This window comes from Sitophilus oryzae, unplaced genomic scaffold (assembly GCF_002938485.1).
Source record: "Sitophilus oryzae breed Bouriz unplaced genomic scaffold, Soryzae_2.0 scaffold_1801_pilon_pilon, whole genome shotgun sequence".
In the NCBI taxonomy this organism is placed as follows: Eukaryota; Metazoa; Arthropoda; class Insecta; order Coleoptera; family Curculionidae; genus Sitophilus; species Sitophilus oryzae.
In genome coordinates, this window is record NW_022146504.1 from 901,777 (window position 1) to 928,973 (window position 27,197).

The following is a 27,197-nucleotide window of genomic DNA, read 5'->3' on the forward strand; positions in this document are numbered from 1 at the left end:
AAAGGTATCGATTTTTGGTAAATTTTAAATGTATTTGACCACGTCTGCCGTTTTGCAATGGGAAAATATATTATTATTATTATCGGAAAACAACAATGGCAGATCATTATCGCGCGTTTAACATTGCTGCAGACAGTTTTGAAAGTGGCGAGAAAAATAAAAATTTGAGAGTAATTGACCAGATCTGCCATTGGTATATTTTATTTATTAGAGTCTTATAAACTTGTGTTAATCACAGCAGATGTCTTTATTGAGTACACACTTCAGCAGACAACAAAATCTGAACTACTATCCGGTCAGATGTATGCATAGACTAATATAGCTTTAATGATAATGATTGGTATTGGTTTACAAAATTCTCATTCGAATATTTGGATACTCAATGGAACTGGAAATAACATATATTGACGTCACAAAAATTTATAAAGAGCTTGGTGAATTGTTAGCTAAAATCTTAACAGACTTTCATGCGTTCACAGGATGTGATTTTAATCCGACTTTCTTTAATAAAGGGAAGAAAAGACTTTTTACGTTACTGAAAAAAAATTGTTGAATTTCAACAAGCATTTGGGATGCTTGGCGAAGAAAATTTGACAGAGGACCAGTTACAACAGGTATTTAACAGCAAATAGAAATTTACTTGCCAGTTTTACAATGCAAAAAAATCAATTGACGTTGATGATAAAATAATTAAGGTACCAACTTTTCGACAGCAATTATAAAGCTTCCGACGTCAACTAAAACTTCTGCAAAAATTTTTAAATTTATTAATTAATTAATTTTTAATTTTGATGCGAGCTCAATACCACCATGTTAGAATGAGCTTTACCAGCAACTTCTAAGAACACATTATATATCAACAATTTGAAAGAATGCTCACAAAAAGCAAACCTACGACATTGGACCCATTAGAGTATGGTTGGATTGAGCAAGACGAGAAATTTGTGTTCAAATGGTTCGAAGGAGATCAACTTCCAACCCTGTAAGTGACTTAATTCATATCAATACCCAAGTCCCTGGTAAATTCATAATAATCAATTCTTTATCGACTATGTTCGGATCAATTTACAAATTACTTTTATTTCATAATTTACGTTTTATTTTTACAGATTCCGATTCAATGGACGATGAAGACGAGTCACACCATAAAAAACATGATTTCGATGACGATGAATACAAATTCAAGTTGATAAAAAAGACATTTATTTTATAATGCATCCATGATTCACGTTTTGAAGTCATTTTTTTAATTTTATCTTAAATATATAAAAAGAAGAAAATCAAATAAATATTTGAATGATTATTTGCTGATCGTTATACCTAGATATTTGAAATTTTTTCAAAATATATTTATTTTTTTATCATCAGCCTTATATGTTTTAGTATATTGTTGACAAAATTAAATATTAATTTCTATAAATACAGTGATAGAGTAAATCATATTGATGTGAAACAGGGAACGTCATAAATATACATCTAATAGCAGTTCAGATTTTGTTGTCTGCTGAAGTGTGTACTCAAAGACATCTGCTGTGATTATCATAAGTTTATAAGATACTTCAACATCCTTAAACCAAGCTTCGTTAACTTCTTCGGCTGAACCTGCTCAAAATCTCAAAATAAATATCATTGAGAACCGCAAGCTACCTCACCTACTTGACCCACCACTGGCAACTATTCCAAGGGATGTAAGAAATATTAAGATTGGTTCTGACAGGGAAGCTATAGCTGCTTGCAAGTCCCTGGCGATGGAAAATCCAGAAATTATTGTGCAGGGAAGTACGAAGAGAGATGGTTTGGTAGTTATGGACCCTATGACTCCACCTATAGTACGGCTGTCTCAGGACTCAGATGCGGTAAATGGACGTTACGTGTTGGCAAGGTTGAGAAACCCCTCCATTTTGAAATCTCTTAGGCTATTCCATGCCTATCTTCACGACTAACCATCCAGAGTGTGTTTTGAAGGACACACTAGTACCAGCATCAAATTGATGCTTGCATCAGAAGGGCTACCTAGTGACCTGGACTCTTTGCGTAAGTTGTACTACCGCTTCCACAACGCCTATGGTATTGGTTCAACTGAAGTTGATGCAGATCTTTTAGCTTTCAGGTCATTCTTTTCTGCGGAGAGCCTTCTACGACTTCATAAGATTAGGGAAAGTCATGGCAAATATTATTCCAGTGGCTCCCCAAATAAGAGTAAAAATTTTTAGTTGAATTGACGCGAACAGTGGATCAAGCACCCTCTGAAAAATTAAGCGATAGCAAGCTTGGTCTATTCCTTATTAATATTCAGTCCTTAAGACATAAAACAGATGAATTATATCTTTTACTACAAGAACTTGAATTTCCAGATATCATTGCCATAACTGAGCACTGGTTAAATTTTGATGAGCCTGTGTTTGTTAAAAATTATACCACAGTGGCCGGATTTAATAGAACAAATTTTTCTCATGGAGGTACTATGATAATGTCTTTAAACAACGACTTTTCCGAGGTAACTAGGTACAATGATTTGATATCTGAAAAAGTATTCGAATTTTCCATTGTCCACCATAATGCTTATGACCTTTACATTATTTGTATTTATAGAACACCTGACTCTGATGTGCAATTATTCTGTCATAATCTACTAAGCTTGCTTGAGTTCCTGCCCTTAAAAAGCAAATTAATTTTGTGTGGTGATCTTAATATTGACTTTCTTAGTGTATGTGCTGCTCAGGAGTTTCTTCAGTCCATTTTTGATTCTTTTGGAATAGCCATGCATGTAGGCTCACCTACCAGAATATTCAATACCAGTTCTAGTACTATAGACTATGATGTGTCATCTTTTGATCCGAACTCCATCGCCTGCAACGTCTTTAGCTCGGGTCTCTCTGATTATGAAGCAGTTTTAACTGAATTTTCGATGGAGTTCAAAATCAAAAATGCCCCTCGTAAATTATGTCGTAGAAGTCAACTTGTGAGGGTGGATACCACGTTGTCTTCTAGCAAGCCAATAGAATGTGGAGTACCATAAGGCTCAGTACTAGGCCCTATTTTGTTTCTTCTTTTTATTAACGACATTGCTAACATAAACATCAGTGGCAAAATATGTCTTTTTGCGGACGACACTAGCTTCACTTGGAGCAACAAGGACATCACGGCACTTCATAGGATTGTATCAAATGACTTAATCACCATTAAATCTTGGTGCGATTCGAACCTCCTGAGTCTCAACATTTCTAAAACTAAAGCTTTGTCGTATAAAAACTCGTTACTTAACAACACCACCATTGACATCGTCAAATCTGTAAAATTCTTAGGGCTTGTTGTGGAAAATTCTCTGAAATGGGACATACATATCGAAGCTTTGTCGAAAAAATTGAGCTCTGCCTGTTTTGCATCAAGGTCTGTTTCTAAGGAGCTTAACTTGTCAGTGGCTAGAACTGTTTATTATGCACTTTTTAAGTCGCATCTCAGGTATGCCCTTCCATTCTGGGGTACGTCAGATATATCAATGGCAGATCTGGTCAATTACTTTCAATTTTTTTTTCAAAACTTTCAAAACTGTCTGCAGCAATGTTAAACGCGCGATAATGGTCTGCTATTGTTGTTTTCCGATAATAATAATAATATTTTTTCAAATTGCAAAACGGCAGACGTGGTCAAATACATTTAAAATTCACCAAAAATCGATACCATTTTTACCTTGGCGCCCGCCGCGTCCGCCACGTTGGGCTTAGTGAGTCCCCATGTCGTTTACAGTAAGTATAGGGCACTCACTGTACAAAACCCTAGATCTGGTCAAATACATACAGGTAGTCTTTCACTGGATCTTAGACTATAGTGTTCTCACAACACACGCGCATTCATTTAAGTGTAATTTAGGATCTAATTAGATCTGAATATTTTAAGTGGACGATATTTCGAGATGTACCTTCCTAAAATATTTCCAATTTCCGGAACTACTTATTTACATCGAAGTGAATGACAATTTAAAATAAATTAATTTATCTAATTAAAACGGGTTGTAACTGGCAAAAAAATGACGCTACCCAAACGGTTGTTTCTGAAAAAAAGCAAGGTATTAAACTGCATTCACCGGGGGAAGAAAGCAAACGTAACATTTCCTATACATTGGCACTTATTAAAAGTAACATTTTGAATATAAAAAAAGAAATATAATATGGAGTTTTGGGGTGGAAGTATACCAGGTATCAGGTACGAAATAAAAAGAAATGTATAGAAGTAGATGTATTTAAAGAGAAAAGTCAGTAACAAATTAAAGAGAATAAACTTATAAATATAGTATTGGAACGATGGCGAACATACTGCGAAAAATTGTACAAAGAAAAGCATCTTCAGCCTAGTTGCTCTTTTCACAGTGATATATTTAATGAAGAAACAGATATACTAAAATCGGAAATTGAAGCAGCAATAAAAAACCTAAAACATCATATAGCCCCGGTACCAGATCAAATCACAGCCGAAATGCTCCAAGCGTCTGGAGATTTTGGTGTAGACATTTTGTACAGGTTATGTAATATGATATGGCATACTCAACAATGGCCATCAGATTGGACCGATTGTTCTATAATAGCTATTTCCAAAAAGGATCTCCAGACCAAACCAAAACAACTTCCTTACTATGGCACTAATTTCACATGCCAGTAAGATTCTTCTTCGACTACTTATCGAAAAGCTTTTGACAAAATCAAATGGTCAAAAGTATGGATGGTTCTTAAAGATATGGGCGTGCCTCTTCATTTGTTTTCATTGATTAGGAATCTCTATATAAATACCAAAAGTAGAATCACCATTAATGGCGTTATACATACAGGGTGGTCCGAATTGTATTCCGGAAACTTCGGCAGCATATTCTGCAGATAAAAATAAATAAAAAAGTTCGTATAAATGTAGGTCCTAAAATGCTTAGTTTCAGAGATACAGGGTGTAAAAATTTTATTTTTATTTCGAATTTTTCTAAATAATTTCTGAAGTAACGTCAATATTTGGATGAAAATTGGTGTCTGGGAGTTTTTTGACATGAGAAATTTGATTTTGATGTCACTATGACTCCTACTAGTAGAGGGCGCCACCTACATGTGTTTTAACTGTTTTGAAGCGTAATAACTTTTTGTTCGTATCGCGGCAAGTGACAAAACCATAGTTTTGAGAAAAATGGCAAAAACTTTGTGATGTTGTCCTTCACTAATAAGAATATATACATTCGGTTTTATTGTTCAACACTAATTGGATATACTATATTTAGTTATTTAGAGGTATTTTTAGACAATAGAGCAAGTTTCGTATAAAAAAAATGTTGGTTAATTCTTTCTTGCTTCGTTTTCTGCATTGAATACAGTAAGAAGTTGAAGTTAAAAGGCGGTAAACGGCAAAAAACTGTTCAAATGCCGCCTTTTAACTGCAAAACCTTTGACGTACCGCTATTTAGAATCAAGTAAAATATGTTAAGGTTTTAACTTAAAAAAGATAAGTTTTAAGTAACATCTATTTATAAACACACTTTAATTTTTAAATTAATAGTCATGTTGCAAATTTTAAGTAGTTTTATGATAACAATTATATAGTAAAAGGAATAATTTTAGGTATAACAGGGTAGTCCATAATGGATTGTTCTGTATATATTCCCATGCAGTTTTTGTTTGCCTGCGGCCATTTTATAAACTAGAGAGTTGTTTTTGTTGTTTTACTTAGAGATATAACAAAAATGGTTAATTGAGAAGTGCCACCTCAAAAATTTTTGCATCCGGCGCTAGTTTGGTGTCTGCTTTTTGTTGTTTTAAGCAAGAGGATACGCCGATGCCCCCTCTTTTAAAACCCAAAACAAATTTGCACTTCTGATCGATATACTAGAGTCTCCAAGTTAAAAAAATAATAGCAAGGTTTTCATTTTTATAATATATATATATATATATATATATATATATATATATATATATATATATATATATATATATATATATATATATATATATATATATATATATATATATATATATATATATATATATATATATATATATATATTTTTCCTGGCTTTAAATTACGCTTAAAATAAAAAAAGTTGAATGGATGAGTGAAAAATCTTTTCTTCAATAAATACTATAAATAATTTATTTATTGCCAATTAATTCGAAATATGAATATGAAACAATTAAACATTAAGATAACTCATAAATATATTTGTAAATATACTGATGTACCATTTAAAAGAAAAACTTATGGAGGCACTATAATAGTACTTATTTAATTAATGATACTTAATTTAATTAATAATACTTAATTATTGATAAATTTTACTAATTCGGACTATTTTTTTTTATTTCAGGGGTAAAATTTATATTTTGTTAACACATGACAAATTTAGCTACAAATTCATCATATAAATATGTATTGAATAATAAATAATATATAATAATCTAAAATACCTATAAAAATAGTTTAAAAGCTTACCTTTGCACAAAAGCCAATCACTATTATTATAATAAATTATTATTAATCACTTTATATAAGCCGAAAAATGCGATGCGTGCCTGGATTCGCAATCGACTAATTTATCTGTCGCGAAATATACCGCCTTCTTACTATCAAATTTACGTCCGTGTCAAAGTCCGCGTGGTGATTTTGACCGTTAAAAAAGGGCGCAATAGTCACATACCGCTTTTTTACTACAAGTTTCGTGACGTATTTCACGATCTTATTTAACGAATAGGGTGGTATTAAACAATGCCGCCTTATAACTTCAAGTTTTATGACGTATTTGATATCCATCTTTTAGGAATAGAGCAATTACTGTCTAATGCCGCCTTTTTACTACATAATATGCATCATTACGTCATCGTTTTTTAAATATAAATGGCATATTTGCAAGAATGCCGCCTTTTAACTTAAATATTTACACTTGCCGCCTTTTTACTTCCAAAATGGTGACGTTATGTCACTTGCCGCTTTTTTCAAATTTCAAAAATCGTAGAAAAAAAAATATTTTTCAAAAATATTTTTGAATATTTAGATAGGGGTCACATTAGTCTAAAAATGCAAAAATCTCGAAATTGAAAAAAATTCACTTGCTGCCTTTTAACTCGTTGAGTAGATAATTATTTCACTGAAATAATATATTTGAAAATTTTAATTCTTTTTAAAATTAATCATAAATTTTTCTGTAAAAAATGACGATAAAACAGTTTTTGTTGAACTTTTGACACAAAAATATTTCAAATTTATGATTTCAGTTTAATAACTATTTAGTCAACATGTTTAATTAATGTCAATGATGACAGGTATTAATAATTTCGATTCCAAATATCTCGAAAACCATTACTCGTAGCGATTTTTACCAAGAGACCTTTTTTACGTAAAAAACGCCGTAAATGCATATTTTTTTACTCAGTAGTTTTATACAGGTACGGACGAAGAGTTATTACACTTCATATCGGTTAAAAAGTATGTAGGTGGCGCCCTCTACTAGTAGGAACCATATTTACATTAAAATCAAATTTCTCCTGTCAAAAAACTTCCAGACACCAATTTTCATTCAAATATTGACTTTACTTCAGAAATTATTTGGAAAAAATTGAAATAAAAATGAAACTTCTACACCCTGTATCTCCGAAACTAAGCATTTTAGGACATACATTTATACAAACTTTTTTACTTATTTTTATCTGCAGAATATGCTGCCGAAGTTTCCGGAATACAGTTCGGACCACCCTGTGTATACTTATAATAATAAATGCAGGAAGTTTCTTGAAGTTGGAAAGTAAGAAATATGTTTTTTTGTATGTGGTATTTTGTTTACTACATATCTTTATGTGTTTTGTATTAGCAGACACCCTAAAATATTTTTGAAATAAAATAACTCGATAACGGAAAACATAATATATTCCGTTTTATAGAGTTTTTTAATAATATTTTGAAATAATCAATATAGTCACTAAAATTTAAAAAAAAATATATATTAATTTTCTGCTTTACATTCCAATTGTATCAACTTATTTCTTTGTAAAATAAGATAAACTCTTGAAATTAAAATGACAGACAGATATTCATCTTCTATAACTGTCAAGAATTTTGTCGTTTGAATGTTGATATCAAAATTTTAATTTTCCCTGTGCATTAATTCGTACCGAATCGAAAATGCGTAACATGTAACATTAAAAACTACATTTTTTTGATCTGCGAACGTTTTAAACTTCATGGGTATCAGAGCTGCAACAAATTAGATTAAAAAAACTTATAATAAGTCTTAAGTCATTTCCAAAATCAAAATGATTTAAATCTTAAGTCCATTCTTACATGAAGTTTAGGTAATTTAAGTCTTTGACTAATTATTTGATTTCAAGTTAAGTCATTTTTGTATAGACCTACATCAATATAATGTAATTTAAGTTGTTTTTATAACTTAAGTCTATATTTTTTATTTAAATCATGATGATCGGCGAGTTAAGTTGGCAAAATGACAATCGAGGTAATCGGGAATCGGAAATAAGTGATCGGAAATCAGCAAATCGGGGTAATTTGCTGATTTCCTTATATTACCTATATTTAATTTTTTGTAGGTAAAAATGAGACTAATAGCTCATAAAATAAAACGGTTAATTTTCAGAATACAAATACAAAAATATTTTTTTGTTAAATTTAATCGATTTTGTAGTACCTTATAATGTATCCACTGCAGTATAGATGTCATCGAATAGATGTCCATTAAAAAGTGGTGATATGTTTTTATCACTATGTAATATTTCGATGGCAAAAGTTAGGGGCTGGAAAATTTTAAGGCACTCTTCAATATATTCGAGATCAATTTCTTTCGTTCGTCTTTCGGGCTACAAAACGGAGTCGGGGATTAACTTGAAAGACAGCAGTCTTTTCTAAAAAAAATAAATCTTTTTCTATTTTGGAATTAAGATTTAAATCAAAAATCACTTTGAAAAAGACTTAAATTTTAAGTTTTAAGTCAGCTTTCGAAAAATGACTTAACTCATTAAAATGATTCTAATAAAAAAAGACTTCTGTAAGCTTGCGGCTGTGATGGAATTGAACGAATGAATGTTCTACACTAACCATTATCAGTTCATACTCGACAACGATTAGTGATCCATATAACCGAAACATTGTATAGTTTCAAAATTAGACACTGCCTTCTGTTTTAAGTCATTTGTTTGTCGTTGTTTTTGTGTCATTTGAAAAAGATATTTTTTGTCGTAGTTTTCCTAGAATTAATAACAAGTGAAAAATTAAGTTAATTTCTTGTTAATTTGCTAAGAATATACTACTTGTGTTAAAGATTAATAAGTAGAATAATTAGAAATAGTAATAAAAAAGATCAATTTAAATTCAATTTATTTAAATGCAGTTTGTCTTTTCTGCGATACATTTATTATTATATATTCCTTGGCCTTCAATAATAATATATTATATATTTTATTTCAGAATTTGCTGAAAGTCTTCCCGGCTCTACACAAAGGAGTCCATATCCTTCCAGAAAAAGTAAGATAATAGTTAATGCAGCAAAAAGAACCATACAATACGAAAAAATACAATATATAAAAATCCTATAACTTCCTAATTGGAGCCGAAGTACGTCTAAGAGAATACGCCATTGGGTCTTGTTTTTTTATTTTAATTGTGAAAAAGGTGTTTTTAAAGTTTTGTATTGTGGATTGTCATTAAGTCCCTACGATATTCTTTATTAATTATTTAAAAGCAAAATATGAAAGCACTGGGCTACCACTGATGTCACAAAGCGATGAGTTTTCGCATGCACATGGAAGACACTTTCGGCCGATTAAGCAGTCCTTATTACTTCATTTAAGATCTGGATTCTCTCTCTTAGTTTTGCTTTATGAATCACCCTATTAGAGGTATTGTCATATTGGCAGTGGCTTGACAGTAAAATGACAATAACAGTTTTGCGGGCTGTTAGGTCGTGGTTAGGAGTAGCTGGCTCGATAGCGTCTTAAACTACTCTTAACCACGGAGCCCGCAAAAACGTTATCATTTTACTGCCAATGACTGCGAAGAAGAATGTCTCTATATCTACCATATAATTATAGTTGACTGTCTTAAGACTGATGCCAACGATTGCCAGCGGTTTCCAATAAAATGTATATTTAATTCCAAAGTAAAACACCGCTCAGATAATCCTCAATGTGTTTACATGATCTACAAATGCTCTAAATGGTCTAGATCCCCCCTGTTCTGGGCGAATATGTTACCTATGACAGGCAGCAGTCTTGTCAACGGAATATTTGTAAGCAGTGGCGGATACAGAGGGGGGGCCCATGGTGACCGCCCCCCCCCCCCCTAAGATCTGTAAATTGGGTTAAATCTTAAGCTTTTCGGTTAAAAATGGCGCCCTAAAAAGCACATTTTACATTACTTTTTATTTTGGGCCCCCCCTAAAATAAAATCCTGTTAATACTAATACTTGTTTGTAAGTATTTTATTTAAAATATTTAGAAGTGTGATATCCCTCCAGTTGTTGCGCAGATCTAGGAAGCCATTTTCTGACAACTTCATTATTAAGACATCTTTCCCATCATCTGAAATTGATTTCTAATTCCAGATTTGTTTCATGGTTGAATGTAATGTTGTCGCATTTTAAGAGCTATTTTTTTTTAAATCTTCTAGTGAGCATTTTATTCCTTTAAGGGAAATGTGTTCTAGTAACGTCGTTGTTACGTTACCAGGCCCATCTTGTGCCTGATATGAAGCATTAAAACGCAGATAGGTAACTCTTCCCTAATGTTCCCAAAACGTGGCAAAACTTCGCTCACTGGGCTGGGTGTTGTGTAAACCAGCAGCTTTATTATTCTTTAGTGTTAAAATAGCATTCTCAATTTCCTGTTTTGAAGACGATGTGGTGTCAATACGTACCGGTCGCATTAGATTACCATCAGGGAGTTTTTGATTCTCGGTACGGCTGTTAATATGGTTTTTAAAATGCTCTCCCGATCGTTTTAGTTGTTGTTTGTCTGTTGTTAGTGACCATGACGCCAAATGGCTTTTTCGGTTTTCGCAGTAAAATTAATAATTCATAGACTTTTGTATTTTCGGGAGCTAGGTTTGACTTGTTTCTTAAGACTGAAATATTCTTACTCAAGTTGTTGTTTTGCGTTCCGTATTTATGCATTGTTGATTTTTATTTTAATAGCCTTTCTAGCTATTACAAGGTCCCATATGTATCTGAAGATATTCACTGTTTATATCTTTTCTCCACCGTTCTTAGGCATTGTTCAGCTATATCCTACAGCTATAGTGCTGCTTATATAAGGTCCATTGAGACGAATTGGATTTGTCATGTGGAGTGTTATCTACTGCCCCATTGAGATTAATTGGTCAAGTTTTTGTAAATGTCTAGCTGTTTCCACCTTCTAAGAAAATCTTTAGACGGTGCTGTTGTTGTCTGTCCTAATATTATTTCATTCAGTCTCTTTTGCTTAAAATTATTATTTGTTAAACCATTTTTTTCTTACGTTTAATTTTAATTCGCCTAATAGAAGATGGTGATCTGAAGCTGCCTCTGCTCTCCTTCTGTTACGTACATCAAGTAGCGAGCTTTGCCATGATTTTGAAATAATAATTTAGTAGATTCGGTTTTGTGTTATATGATCTGGCAAAACCCAAATCTCACTTGCAGAATATTATTTCAAATCTTAAGCACTATAAGATTCTATGTAAAAAAAAAGAAAATATTAAAGATACTTGGAGGTGGTATCGAATTCTTCAATCTATTTTTAAATTAAGTATCTCCTGTTGATGTTACAACAGGGGTAAAAATTACCTAAGAGCTTGCTTATTGCAGGTTAAAGCATTATTTTAATTTTATTTTAAATAGCTAGTAGAAAATATTATGTTTCTGTATAGGATTAATTTAATGTCAACGAGCTTATTACCTTTATATTATTAGTTTCCTTGAATACTGAAACAAGTGACATAAAAATACCTGTAGTAATAACGTTAAAATAAAACACGTAAATCTCCATTCGATTTTAGGACCAGCTTCCAGTGCTTCTATGAATAAATCGTCGACACTTCCATTTAATCACCGTATGGCTTTAAGAGAACGTGATCGCGACAGAGATGGATACTATAGCGATAGAAACGAATTGCTCAGGGAAAGAGAAAAGGAGAGAGAAAGAGAACGTGGATATATGAGTGATCATAATTCAAGGTATGTTTTTCGAAAATACCATATAATACTGTCGAATATGAACAGTATCAAAATGAATAATCATAAATCCGATTTTAGTTTACATGAAATAAAGGTATATACGAGTATATCTTCGGCCAAGATAAATATAAGCCTTTTAATACTTTAATAAACAACATATCTTATAAAAATCAAACATAATAAAATACTTTTGAAATATAATAATAAAATGCTTTCAAAAACGTCTGCCATGACTTTGGAAGCGCGATAATCGTCTGCCATTGCTATTTTTTATATAATACCGGTTATATATTGTAAAATTTATAAACGGCAGCTTTTATAAAATAGTTTTAAAGTTGGTGAACTATTTAAGGGTCCACCGGTTATCGATCTCATGGTTGGCAGGTATGGAACGACGGATCGGCGTAACGATTTCTAGCAATTATAATGGCTGAAATTTTTGATAGATGAATTTTCGAAAAATTTCAGCCAATAGAATTGCTAAATATCGATACGCCTATACGCCGTTCCGCTTTTTCTAGGATGGTGTGGATGCACCCTCACTGGACAAAATTTCAGGTTTTATGCCAGTGGCTCTTAGACTAAGAGTATAGGTACTAGGATTATCAAAACCGGAGATCTTTTTCAGATCCTAAAATGTCAGCACCATGCCACAAGTCTGTACTTTCGGTACTAGCTAATTTTTGGTCAATGGTACAATTCGTCAATGAGCAAGCCAGGCATGGTTTTCTAAAGCAAAATTAATATAAAAAAATAAAAGTAATAGTAATCAATCATGAGAAAGTTAACGTCAACACAAGCGAAGAAAAAAAATCAAATATGGACCGACTTAACTAAATAAAAAAAAATTACATTTTTAAATTAAAAATGCCAATGTCTATAAAAACATTATACATATACATAATCAATTTAATCTGGAAGCGATAACTTGTTTACTGTCTTCAAACAATGCTTAATTGCCGATCAATTTAATTATTGTTATTTTTTTCCTACTAGATTAACTCGGTTGGTTTTCTTACTAGATTAACTAACGTGTAGCGCCTTATCCTTTGATTCCTGCACTATGTCGCCTACACTCAGTGGTGACCTGTCAGTGATTTCATTTCTAGCTAGGTTTAAGACTGAATATCCTGTGTCAGCGGTTCTTATTGCTCGATGTAAAGTTGTTTCTTTGTTGTTAAAATATTTTTGTAAACAGTCTACTTGTTTTCTGCAAATATCTTCTAGGTTTGTAAGTCCCCTACCCTCATTTGTTCGAGGTGAGTATAATCTTGCAATGGATGCAATAGGATGATGCATTCGATTCTTCGTTAATATTTTACGAAAAATATTTTTTTGTTGTTATCTATTATATCATTTACCAATTTATTTACTTTATTATAATATGTATAAATAATGGGGTCAATTTTCGAATTTCCTTAGGGACTTTATTAGTAGATTAGTTACCAAACTGCAAACTACCGAAGTACCAAAGTATATATGTATCGAAGTATCGAACTAACCAACTACCGAACTACCGGACTACGAACTACCCAAGTACCGAACTACCCTTAATTTATTGCCTGTCTTATTCTGATGTATAAGTTATATAATTGTGAAGTTTCATTAAAACCCATTCAGTTGCTTTTGCGTGAAAGAGTAGAATTTTTTTTTAGAATTTAGAGTGAGTGGGAGGGGGGTTAATCACTTCGACCTTACAGATCCATTGTGTCCCCCTTTCTTGAATCATAACTCATCATACAGTCCCAGGGCTTTGACAAAAGCCAGTATCTGGGACGGTTTTATAGAGGGTAGTTCTCCATCTCCAATATCAGTCGTACCAAAATTCATGGCACGAATGGTTGTCGTCTCGGCACTCTCAGTGATGAGGTGTACTGGTGTTTCCCCATCTTCCCCACAGAATCTGCATTCGCCGTTTCTTCTTAGTTTCAATCTACTGAGGTGTTCATTGAGGAGACAGTGTCCTGTTAAAAACCCCGTGACAATCCGAAGATTGTTCTTACTCAGACCCAGGAAGATCTGTGATTTTTCTTGATCATAAGCCCTCAGAAACTTCTTCGAAGATTTCCATTCCAGGTTGCGGATGGAATCTTCCAAGTTCTTGAGTTCCGCCTTGAGTTGGTTACCACTTGGAAAGCAGAACGGTTCTGGTCCAGTTAGTGGAGTGTTCGCTCCTTTCCTAGCTAGATTATTTGCTTTTTCATTGCCTTCTATCCCTTGGTGAGCAGGCACCCAGTGTAGGAGGACTTTGTTTTCTTTGCCTAATTTATTCAGCTTCTCTAAGCATTCTTTGACCAATTTCGAATCGATTGATACTGAGTTGATCGCCTTTAACGCTGCTTGACTATCAGATAAGATGGCTATTTCTTGTGTCCGATAGTTCCTATCTAAGATAAGTTGTACGCATCTCTCGATAGCGTAGATTTCTGCCTGTAGGATACTAGGGCCCATTGGTTCGGAGTAATTAGCTCTCGGCCCAAACACTCCGATCCCTGTTCCCGTATTGGATTTGGAAGCATCAGTATACCAAGTTATGGTATGGTCTTTTAACTGATGGGCAAGCGTTTCGCTCTTCCAATCCTTCTTATTGCTCAATACTACATTGACATGTTTGTCAAAGTTGTACGTTCTTGGCATATCGTCCACTGGGAGTTGCAGGAGTGGTACTTCCTTTTTGAGGGTGTTCCAAGCCCCTGATCTGACAATTCTCCCAGTACTAATTCCGTTAGTGACCATTCTAATCATTGTCGCATTGGCATATCTACCAATGACAATGTGCAGTGGTGTTAGATCTAGAATGACCTCCATTGCTGCTGTTGGACAGGTTCTCATGGCTCCTGTGATGCAAACACATGCTAGTCTCTGGACATTGCATAGGTTTAGCCTTGCCGTCCGTTGCACTAGTTTTGTGTACCAGGCAACTGCTCCATAAGTAATCATGGGTCTTACTATCATGGTATACATCCAGCGCAAAATGTTAGGGGAGCAGCCCCATCTATTTCCGGCCAGTCTTCTGCATATCATGAGAGCCTTTATGGCTTTGCTGGTAGTGTTCTTAATATGCCTGTTCCACAGGAGTTTACTGTCCAGGGTTATTCCCAGGTATTTAACTTCCTGTGTTGGCAGTATTTCCTTTCCATCTAGTTGGATTCTTTTCAAGTTTTTCAGACTTCGCCTTCTGGTGAATGGCACTATCGCGGTTTTGTCTGAGTTGATACTCAGCCCGACAGTCCTACACCATCTCTCAGTGATACGGAGTCCTCTTTGGATAATATCACACAAGGTGCCTTCATGTTTCCCCCGAGCGATCATGACTATGTCATCTGCATACCCAATGCAGTGTATTCCCGCTAGAGTTAATTCATCTAGTAGTTCATCCACCACCAAGCTCCACAGCAAAGGGGAGGTTACTCCACCTTGTGGAGTTCCTTGCGTTGTTTTAACAGCTACAGTTTTGGTGCCCATCTGAGCCTCTGCTGTTCGTGTTGACAGCATTTCCCAAAACCAGCGAATAATAGTTCTGTTCACCCCTCTTGTTTCTAGAGATCGCCTGACCACCTTATGTGGTATATTGTCAAACGCCCCCGCAATATCCAAGAAGGCACAAATTGCTGTTTCTTTGCTATCCAGACTTGTCTGTATTAGCTCCGTTAATTGGTACAGAGCAGTTTCTGTGGATCTGCCCGTTCTATATGCATGCTGACTATCATGCAGTGGTTTAACCTTTAGATGATTTTCTCCAATATGGTTGTCAACTACTTTCTCCAGCGTTTTTAGTATGAACGATGTGAGACAAATAGGCCTAAATGACTTGGGATTTGTCCAGTCAGTTTTGCCTATTTTGGGTATGAAGATTACTTTTGCTCTTCTCCATGTGGTTGGTATATATCCCATCGCTAGACTGCTTCTTGTAATGCTTAGTAGATGGTGAGTAGCTATTTGCTGACCCTCCTTTAGAAGGGCAGGAAAGATCCCATCCACTCCTGCTGCTTTATAGGGCTGAAAGGTGTCGATCGCCCATTTCAGCTTTTGTTCTGTTATTACTAGCTTGGCCACTTCCCAATCTTCCCTGCAAGGATTGTGGGGTTCAGTGGGAGCTACATAAGTATCAATAGGTATGCTACCTGGAAAGTGTGTATAAAGTAGGAGATTTGCTCTCTCTTCCTCTCCCTCCGTGTAGCTTCCGTCAGATTTCTTAAGTGCCATGTTGGGGATAGATCCACTCTTGGTCATAGCTTTGTGTAATCTAGCTGCATCAGGAGTAGAAGTGATGTTTTCGCAAAAGGATCTAAAGTCAGACCGCTTTGCCCTTCTTATCTCCTTCTTATACTCAGTTAATTTCTCGCTGTAGAGCTGCCATTCGCCACTGGATTTAGTTCTATTAAAGAGTCGTCGGACGTCCGATCTAAGTTTGGCCAACTTCTTGTTCCACTAGGGCTTGTTGTTACTTTTTTGTATGCCTTTACTTGCGGGGCAACTAGATTCATATGCATCCAATATTGCACCGCTGACTTCCCTTGCGTACCATTCTAGATGCAGATGGTTTCTGGCCCTACTTGCATCTATACGGTTTAGGTTGTCTACGAGATTGGTGTTATAAGAGTAACGTGCGTGAAAGAGTAACAAAGATTCATATACAGGGGGTTTCAAAAAACATGCGCCATCTCTTGTGGGGAGATTTTTCACGTAAAAATAAGATTTATTTTTTATATAAACATAGGTCCGATTCTGCTTTGTTTCGTAGCTACAAGGTGTTATAGTCTTAATATTTTATCGATTTGTTATAATTTTCTCTCAAGTACTTTTAGTGATTCGAATGAAATTTTGAGGGTAAAAGTTAGTATAAGTGCTACATATTTTAGTTAGTGGGGGCGGAGAGCTCTGAAAATCATAAAAATATTTCAGTTCTGGCGGCGAACTTGAATCTTTGGATATGGATAGTACATATACCAAGCATCAAAAAACGCCTCAGACCCCAAAATTTTGGGACCCCCCACCACCGGTATGACGTCATTAAATCGGGCGTAAAACAACGGCTTTCAGACATATACATACTTTCTTTTTCTTTGTAAAAACCCATTTTAATTTTATTTTTTGTACTAAAACAATTTATTTGAAAATATGTTCAACTGTTTTTAATTATATGGCGGCCATCTTGTTATATAAATGTCAAAATTTTGACATTTTATCTGAAATTTCGTGTTTGATTTCAATTTATAGGTTTTTGGGGTCGACAAATTTAGTGATGATATTAAAATTTTTCTTTTATACATCCCTTCATCAACACCCCCCTATGCACCAACCTTTATACTAAAACATAAACTTCTATATATGTTCATACTATTTTATTTCATCAAACGTATGAATAAAAACAACTTGAAAATTAAAAATAAGTTAACATTCTAAATAAAAATAACATTTTAATAAAGTAAGTTAATAAACTCTATTAATCGTTTTCAGAACAATGTCCTTCACATGCACACAGCTGTGTACACCGAACACCGTTTTTACACATTTACATGCTGAACGCCGTTTTTTGCAACTACAAGCGATTAGTTCCTCACAGCTTTTCACAACATCTGGAATGTTAGACCAAAATGGCTGAAATCCGTCGTTAGGTTAGGTTAGGTTAGGTTTTTTGCCATCCCCAATTATCAAGCAATGGAGCTTGAAAGTCTTTTTCCAAGCAGTTGTTCCATATAAGGTCTTGTAGACTGGCTCGCTTAATATGTTGAATTTGTTGATATGTTGCTTTTACAGGAGACAAAGCATTTTGCGTTGGAGGTATATTCTCAATTGCCCTATTTTTTATGAAAAGGAAACGTCTACACTCGTTAACAGTACTCAAGGGTGACGTCACATCATATAATAGAACCACAAACATTTTCATAGTACGCAAAATATCTTCACCTGGATCTTTTCCCATAAGCAGTTGTTCAAAAGCCGAATTAACATTAGGATCTGCTATCCAAACTTTCCAAGCTCCTTTCTTGCCCACCCCACAGAATGATGACACAGTATCGCAACCTGTTATAGAATGAAACATTGGTAGATATCTGCAAATCTCCTGTAAAAGCTGGGGACATAAGCCATGGATGCTAATTAATCTTTGATGTTTCCCATTTCGAAAATTGAATTTTTACGAGTAGATGAAAACAAACAGCAGTTATTTAGCTTTTTGGCAAAACAGCTAACAAGCAAAACTTTTATTCGAAAAACAATAGTCTGTACGCTCGAAGAATCAGTAATATCTTCTTCAGCAGAATTGTTTTTTTCAGATATTTTGTCATCGTGGCATGAAGAAACAGACTTTCGCCTTCTTCTGCATGCTAATCATGCAGTCGATAATGGTCACAACTGCGTCGCCATTCGAACGGTAGATTCAGATGTTGTTGTCATTGCAGTGTCGACATTTTTTAAAATTAAAAACATTCAACAACTTTGGATTGATTTTGGAACTGGGAAACATCAAAGACTAATTAGCATCCATGGCTTATGTTCCCAGCTTTTACAGGAGACTTGCAGATATCTACCAATATTTCATTCTATAACAGGTTGCGATACTGTGTCATCATTCTGTGGGATGGGCAAGAAAGGAGCTTGGAAGGTTTGGATAGCAGATCTTAATGTTAATTCGGCTTTTGAACAACTGCTTATGGGAAGAGATCCAGATGAAGATATTTTGCGTACCATGGAAAGATTTGTGGTTCTATTATATGACGCGACATCACCCTTGAGTACTGTTAACGAGTGTAAACGTTTCCTTTTCATAAAAAAATAGGGCAATTGAGAATATACCTCCAATGCAAAATGCTTTGATTCAACATCATATCAAGCGAGCCAGTCTACAAGCCCTTATATGGAACAACTGCTTGGAAAAAGACTTTCAAGCTCCATTGCCTGATAATTGGGGATGGCAAAAAACTAACGACGGATTTCAGCCATTGTGGTCTACCATTCCAAATGTTGTGAAAAGCTGTGAGGAACTAATCGCTTGTAGTTGCAAACAACGGTGTTCAGCATGTAAATGTGTAAAAAACGGTCTTCGGTGTACACAGCTGTGTGCATGTGAAGGACATTGTTCTGAAAACGATTAATAGAGTGTATTAACTCATTTTATTAAAATGTTATTTTTATTTAGAATGTCAACTTATTTTTAATTTTCAAGTCGTTTTTATTCATACGTTTGATGAAATAAAATATTATGAACATGAATAGAAGTTTATATTTTAGTATAAAGGTTTGTTACATAGGGGTGGGGGGGTGTTGGGGAAGGGATGTATAAAAAAAAATTTGAGGAGTTGTTTGGGGTAGCATCTAGTGGTAGTTGCTACCTGTATTAAAATTTTATTGTTGTGCTATTGTATTAAAATTTTAATATCATCCCTAAATTTGTCGACCCCAAAAACCTACAAATTGAAATCAAACACGAAATTTCAGATAAAATGTAAAAATTTTGACATTTATACAACAAAATGGCCGCCATATAATTAAATACAGTTGAAAATATTTTCAAATAAGTTGTTTTAGTATAAAAAATAAAATTAAATTGGGTTTTTACAAAGAAAAAAAAAGTATTTATATGCCTAAAAGCCGTTTTTTTGACCCTCGCTTTAATGACTTCATACCGGTGGTGGGGGGCTCCAAAATTTTGAGGTCTGGGGCATTTTTTGATGCTTGGTATATGTACTATCCATATTCAAAAATTCAAATTCGCCGCCAGCACTGAAATATTTTTATGCTATCCGACCCCACTAAGAGCTAAAAAAGTGTAGATAAATTCATCAAGGACTTATCACTGGAATATTTTTTCAAAAAAAATATATGTGCGCCACTGATTTTTTTTTGATATCAAAATTATATAGGCCGTGTAATGCCAATTAAAAGATATCTCTTGATATTTTGTCGAATTCGGTCTCCTTGATTAGATAAACGCAATTTTATTAATCACAATTAATAAAATCAAAATAAAAATAATATTAAAATTATATATTTTACGTAATTTATTATTAAATAATACTAGTATTACTTATTACTACTATTAGTCCAACTTACAGAAATTTCAAATAAAAAAATAATGATATTTAAGAAAATTACAAAAAACTAATTTTAAAAAGTTTTTACATACTGTAACTCTAAAACTATGCATTGCTATACCGATATTTATACCAACATTTTATCATATTTTTTGATAATAAATCAATGAGTACTTATTTCAAACTTTTGCATGTTAATGATCTTACATTTTTTTAAAGGTTGCTATTGGACTTGGATCAAGGCAAATTAATAAAAAAATATAAAGAGAAAACTTTTAATCGGCATTAAACTGTTTACACTATTTTGCTAGCAAGAGAAAAAAGAAGTTAGTGGCGTACATGCTTTTTTTAGAAAAATATTCCAGTGGTAACCCATGCACCTCTCTGGTGATAATATCGACATTTTTTTAGCATTAATATATGTCGCATTTATAATAACTTTTACCCTCAAAATTTCATTCGAATCCTTAAAAATGCTTGAAAGAAAATTATAATAAATCAAAAAAATATTAAGACTTTAACACCCTGTAGCTACAAAACAAAAGCTAGCAGAATCGGACCTATATTGATATAAAAAATAAACCTTATTTTTACGTGAGGAATTTCCCCACTAGAGCACATGTTTTTTGAAACACCCTGTATACAAACTTTCGCGTTTATAATATTAGGAAGAATAATATGTGCACGTCCAGTTTTTAAGAAATTGTCATCAATTGTGATTGACACGCTGATTAATTTTTAAATAACATAACAATTATAATTTAGTTTTTTTACAGCTTTATTGCGGAAAGTAATTTACTTTCTTCACTAGTGCGGCAAGAACCTATTCACCGTACTAAAATGGTTGAAGAAAATGTGGATTTTTTGCACAAATACGGGAAAAATAATTTGTAAAATAAAACAAGAATTAAGGTTATGGCATTCAACAAATATTTTAATATACTTGATAATATAGAGACAGGATAAGATGCGGGGTTTCATTATAACAATACATTTTTATCGCTTGAAAAATATACCAGACAACTACCTTCGACGCGATGGCCTGATACAGAAAGAAAAATTACTGTTAAGGGGTCATCAATCATTTTTTATTGCTAGAAAAGGGAAAATTAATGGAGGTTTATACGTTTCTTGAAATGTTTTTTCGTTTGATTTATTGTATTTGTCTTATTTATTGACAATATTTATTAAAACAAATTGTTAGAATTAACCTTTAAAATTTATTAAATATTATATCAACACTTTTCTGAGTATTGTGTATTTTATCTTTCAATATTTCCAAACAGTAAAAAACCAACTATGAAAACGGCTTCATAAAAGCTGTTTGATGAATTAATGTTGAATTGGAAATTACAGTTTAAGAGAGAGTATAAATAGTGCTGAGTCTGTGGTTGGTTCCTTGTGAAACATCGTTGAAATATTAGTAAAATTTAGTAATTATTTAAAAGTTTTATTCTTACTGAATTGTTACTGTCTTTTCTGCGAAGTCGTTAATGACATTCTCATTTAATTTGTGACTGAATAAATCAATTACCCTATAAAAAGCAGATATTCCATTTCATGAATCTCTATGTATATTATCACAGATAACACATAATATTATATAAGTCCAGGGACTTTGACTAGTAATACTGACTGAAAGTTATTTGAAACTAATATAAAAACAACTATATTAGTAGACTGAAGAATGTAGAATGAGGGGGAGGGGGAGGGGACTAATCACTGCGACATTAAATATCTACTGTCTCCCTCTTCCTTGAGTTATAACTCATCATATGGTCTACAAGTTCATACCAAATAAACTTTTAGTCATGTGATTAACATTGACCGGCACATGGTTTGTCCATTTCTATATATTTTCTTTTAATCAAAATATTTTAGGAAACAAAAATAAATTAATTATAAATATATAAACAGATATTACTTACATCAACAAAACTCGCCTTCTTAACAGTGCTTAAAGGACATAAAGAGCCATTACTACCGTTTTCCCGTTCAAAATATTCCAATAAAGTTATATAGCGATGAATTTTTTACGGCTATTAAGGTATCAAAAAAGAACAATGTTTGAAAGGGCTGCTAATTAATTTATTTAAATCAAAAACAAAAAATGTGTCAAAACGAATAACAATGTCAGGAAATAAATAAGTAAATGTGGCAACTTGGCATTTTTTAGAGCAGAGCTACCACCTGAATCCCTAGCGAAATTTAAATTCCAGTTAGTTAGCATGGTACCGAAATGTCCATGGTTGGCAACAATGAATTTAAAAATCGCGCCCTCGATTTAGAAGTTTAATTTTGATATGAAATATAATAACCCATCATACATAATGATTTTCCTATTGTAAGGAGGGACAGGGTATTTCCCATCCTCCTCTGACAACAGATGTTCTTCCTCCGAGGGTTACTCCCTTCCATAGTTGGGGTTTGGCCCTCCGTTTCACAGTCGACGAGCTTGTCTCCGGCTGATGTACCCGTGAGGCGGAAGCTGGAGGATCTGTCTTTATTTTCTCTATCTCATTAACTTGGTCTCTCCTTAGACCTGATACCGGTGCTATCCTAAATCTATAATAGAGGTTATATCCCTCTTTCTCTATTGCCTCTTTGGATTCGAGGTCAATTCCTATTGTGAAGACCTGACCATGACCCTCCTCCGTCGAGTGGATGATTTGCCAACTCGATGTCCGTAAGGACATCGAGTGTTCTTCTGGAGTTCTGAGCCTGGATTGGCCTCAGCAGGTAGTTGGTGTCTTTTCCCTTCATACAATATTGCTGTTTAAATATGCCACAAGTTTTATTAGGGATTGTTGAAAAACACCACTCTCAATATTTATTTTGTAATACATACCTTATTTTTTTATAATATTTATCACTGGAATATTTTTCAAAAAAAAAACATGTGCGCCACTGACTTTTTTCTTTTGATATCAAAATTGTGTAGGCAGTTTAATGTCAATTAAAAGTTATCTCTTAATATTTTGTCGGCCTCCTTGATGAGATAAACGCAATTTTATTAATCACAATTAATAAAAATAAAATTATATATATTATCTAATTTATCATTAAATATTATTACTATTAGTCCAAACTACAGCAATTTCAAATAAAAAAAAATAATGTTACTTAAGATAATTACAAAAAGCCTAATTTAAAAAAGTTTTAACATCCTGTATCTCTAAAACTATGCATTTCCATACCCATGTTTATAGGAACTTTTTTTCATATTTTTTGAGGAGGAATCAATGAGTACTTATTTAAAACTTTCGCAAGTTAATGATATTATTTTTTTTAAAAGATGCTATTGACTTGGATCAGGGCAAATTAATAAAATAGCGTTTAACTCATCAAGGAAGCCGAAATCGACAAAATATCAAGATACAGCTTTTAATCCGCATTAAACTGCTCACACTATTTCGCTAACAAGAGAAAAAAACTCAGTGGCGTACATGCTTTTTTTAGAAAAATATTCCAGTGATAACCCATATGCACGTCCCTGGTGAATATGTCGACACTTTTTTAGCTTTAAAATATATCACATTTATAGTAACTTTTACCCTCAAAATTTCATTCGGAACGCTAAAAGTACTTGGAAGAAAATTATAATAAATCGAAAAAATATTAAGACTTTAACACCCTGTAGCTACGAAACAAAGCAGAATCGGACCTATGTAAATATGAAAAATAAATCTCATTTTTACATGAGGAATCTCCCCACGAGAGATGGCACAAGCTTTTTGAAACACCCTGTGTATAATCTGTATTAAAAATACAAGCACAGAGTACAAGAACATAAAATCAAAGAACGCAGATACTTTTCATTACAAATTTATTGGAAGGCTAGGCACGTAAAAACAAACATACAGTTGGCAAAACTGCGAAGTTGCGATTAGTATGCGCTGAAATTTTTTATTTATACCTACTATTTATATATTACTTCTTACTCTATGTCGATTAGTATTTAAGACATCATTATTTAACTGTAAAATACTACCAATAAGATCCTCTGATCAGTTTCAGTTCTCGTTGTGCATCATGCATTGGCGAGTCAAGTCGGGCCCAATGGTTCCGCCACTCGGACGGTTGGAAATCCGGAAGTTCAACTTTCAGCTCGTCACAAGGACCGGTGGTCACCGGACACAAGAGGTCACCTTGGGATTCGTTGCCATCCTTGCGTCAAGACAGTAGTATGAACGACAGCGGATACAAAAGTAATAGGGCAGATAGTTTTGAGCAGAGGTTAGTGTTAAACATAAATTGTTATTTCTGATTGAGAAATTTTGATATTTTGTTAAACAAACAATACATTTTTAAATAAACGCTATTAGGAGCTTTACTCTGGTCTTAATTCTAGAACTCCCGGATTTTTTACAACAACAACAACAACAACAACAACAAACAACGCATTATTGTGAAACAGCTTCATCGACAAAGGACTCACAAAACAAACAAAAGCACAAAAAAATATACAAACAACAAAAATACACAATACAAATCATACAATTCAAAAAAATTTAAGTCATTAAAATTACAAAAAGAACATACATGGATAATTGCAGAACAGTAAACAGTAAATAGATATAATTTTAAGAGTTATAAAATATTAAATACTTGACCTTTGACCAGTGTGTGAGATGATCAAAATTTTAAAATTCAAAATTGTTCATAATTAAACATCAATAACAAAGTCGTTTACCTCATATAGGGCTCTCTCCAGTAAGTATGATTTCAGAGCTTTGCGAAATGCGGGAAAGAATGAAAGCGACTTGATATTCAAAGGCAGATGATTGTACATTTTTTGGCATTGTATAGTATTGAACCTTTAACTAAATAGTTCTGAACTCGGGGTTGGCAGATAAAGATCGTGCTGCGCATTCTAAAGTGAGATGGACTTTCGAGAATAGCAGATATGTGCTTGCGGATTAAGCAAACGGATTCAAAAATGAATAAAGAAGGAAGAGTCAGTATTTTGAAATTTTTAAAGAAATTCTGGCAGTGAGTTCTACTGTTCAGTCTCAATAAATATCGAACTACTCTCTTTTGAAGTCCCCCAGAATGGATGGCATAACGAATATGTGACTCAAAAATGGCATAATAGGCTATTCTAGAGGGTGATAAGTTAAGTTCCTTAGAAACTCATGTTAGCGCAAACCAGGCAGCGCTTAGTTTCTTTGATAGAGCTTCGATGTGAAAGTCCCATTTTAACGAGTTGTCTACAACAAGTCCTAAGAATTTCACAGAGTCCACGACGTCAATAGTGGTGTTATTAAGTACAAAAGGTTGTATAGTACTTTTATATGACAAAACTTTAGTTTTTGATAGGTTGAGGCATAGGAGATTAGAATCGCACCAAGATTTAATGGTGCGTAAGTCACTGGATATAGTATCATATATTGCTGTAACATCTGGGCCGCTCCAAGTGAAACTAGTATCGTCCGCAAAGAGGCAGATTTTACCGCTAATGTCTAGATTTGCAATGTCGTTGATAAACACCAGAAACAAAATAGAGGGGCAAGTACTGAACCCTGAGGGACACCACATTCTATAGGCTTAGAAGAAGACATAGACGTATCAATCCTCACAAGCTGCCTAGATATCTGTTGCCAAGATATGACTTAAGCCACTCGAGCGGCACTCCCCTGAATCCATAGTATTGCTATTTGTTAATTAAGATATTATGATTTACACAGTCGAAAGCCTTAGAGAAATCACAGAAAACTGTAGCTGTAGAGGGATGGTTATTCAGACTTGAATATACATTATTAAAAAGGTCAAACATAGCATCATTTGTGCAACTGTTACTTAGAAATCCATCCAAAATGAAGGGTAGTAAGTATTTTATATTTAAGGAGAAAAGATAGACATTTTTTTACACATAGTTCTTGACTTGTTTTCGGGCAATCTGTGGTATAACAATATGTAATATTTCTAGTAGGTATTATAAAAGAACGGGGGGTAAACTAATATCAGGCTGTGTGTACGTTTGTGTTAATCTAATGGCGAAAAAGATGTTTTCAAAAGATTTTTACATCTATGGAGTGTGTAAATACTTTTATTTTGTCTGTGGATTGTGACTAAGTGTCTACGATATTGTTTATTAATTATTTTAAAGCAAAATATGGAAGCACTCTAAAAAGAATGCCTACCAAAGAAATTACATGATTTTCAACATCTTTTTTATGGAAAAAAACCTCATAGACGCGTTCCTGGGCCGAAATATACCACCCCTGAAAATATTTGCACTTATTTAAGACTCACTGTGTATCGGTATTCTATAAAGTTCCTAGGTATTCCATAAAATGTCTTTTTTTTTCGATGAGGAGGGAAAAAATCTTCCATAAGACACCATAGTTGGGTTGTGCCGGATTCCTACCGGCTAAAAAAACCCTCCTCGGTCAAGTAAGCACACCACACCGGAACCGCTTACGCATTACTTCTTACTGTTTCCCATAATAATTCACCTCCCTCAAGGCTTCTCATCAAGTTCGTTTCAGTAAAATACAGTCCACTCTCCTTCTTAATTCCATATTTTCCTTTATCCCACTGATCCCGCCACTTCTCCATCACAGTTTTCCTTGCTATTTGTTTGAGCTCTCCCTTGTTTGCTCGTTCATGAGCTAATAAGTGGATAGGAGGGATGCCCGCAATGACACCAACTGCCTCAGTAGATACAATTCTGTAAGCGCTACAAACTCTAATACATAATTTGCGCTGCAGAGCTGTTATTTTTTGCTTTGTTTTTATTTTGTCCATTGCCTTACACCATACCGGAGTTGCATATAACAATTGTGAATGTATTACGCTTACAAGAATTCTACGCTTTGATGACCTAGGGCCCCCTATGTTCGGCATTAGTTTTGATAATGCTGCTAGAGTTTTTTTCCGCTTTAGTGATTGTTTGGGTAACATGTTCATAGAATCGTGTTATACTATCTAGCGAGACTCCGAGGTATTTTACAGCATTCTTAGGTACGATCAATGTT

General features: G+C 33.8%; 1 protein-coding gene across 1 annotated transcript in view; it reads left to right on the plus strand.

The window, feature by feature from the left end:
- LOC115883013 overlaps positions 1-27,197 on the plus strand; it is a 638,791-nt gene that overhangs the window by 86,724 nt on the left and 524,870 nt on the right. Inside the window, exons 13-15 of the mRNA XM_030901288.1 lie at positions 9,439-9,495; positions 12,004-12,181; positions 24,229-24,453. Coding sequence (XP_030757148.1) covers positions 9,439-9,495; positions 12,004-12,181; positions 24,229-24,453 — 460 coding nt within the window. The remainder of the gene's footprint in view (positions 1-9,438; positions 9,496-12,003; positions 12,182-24,228; positions 24,454-27,197) is intronic.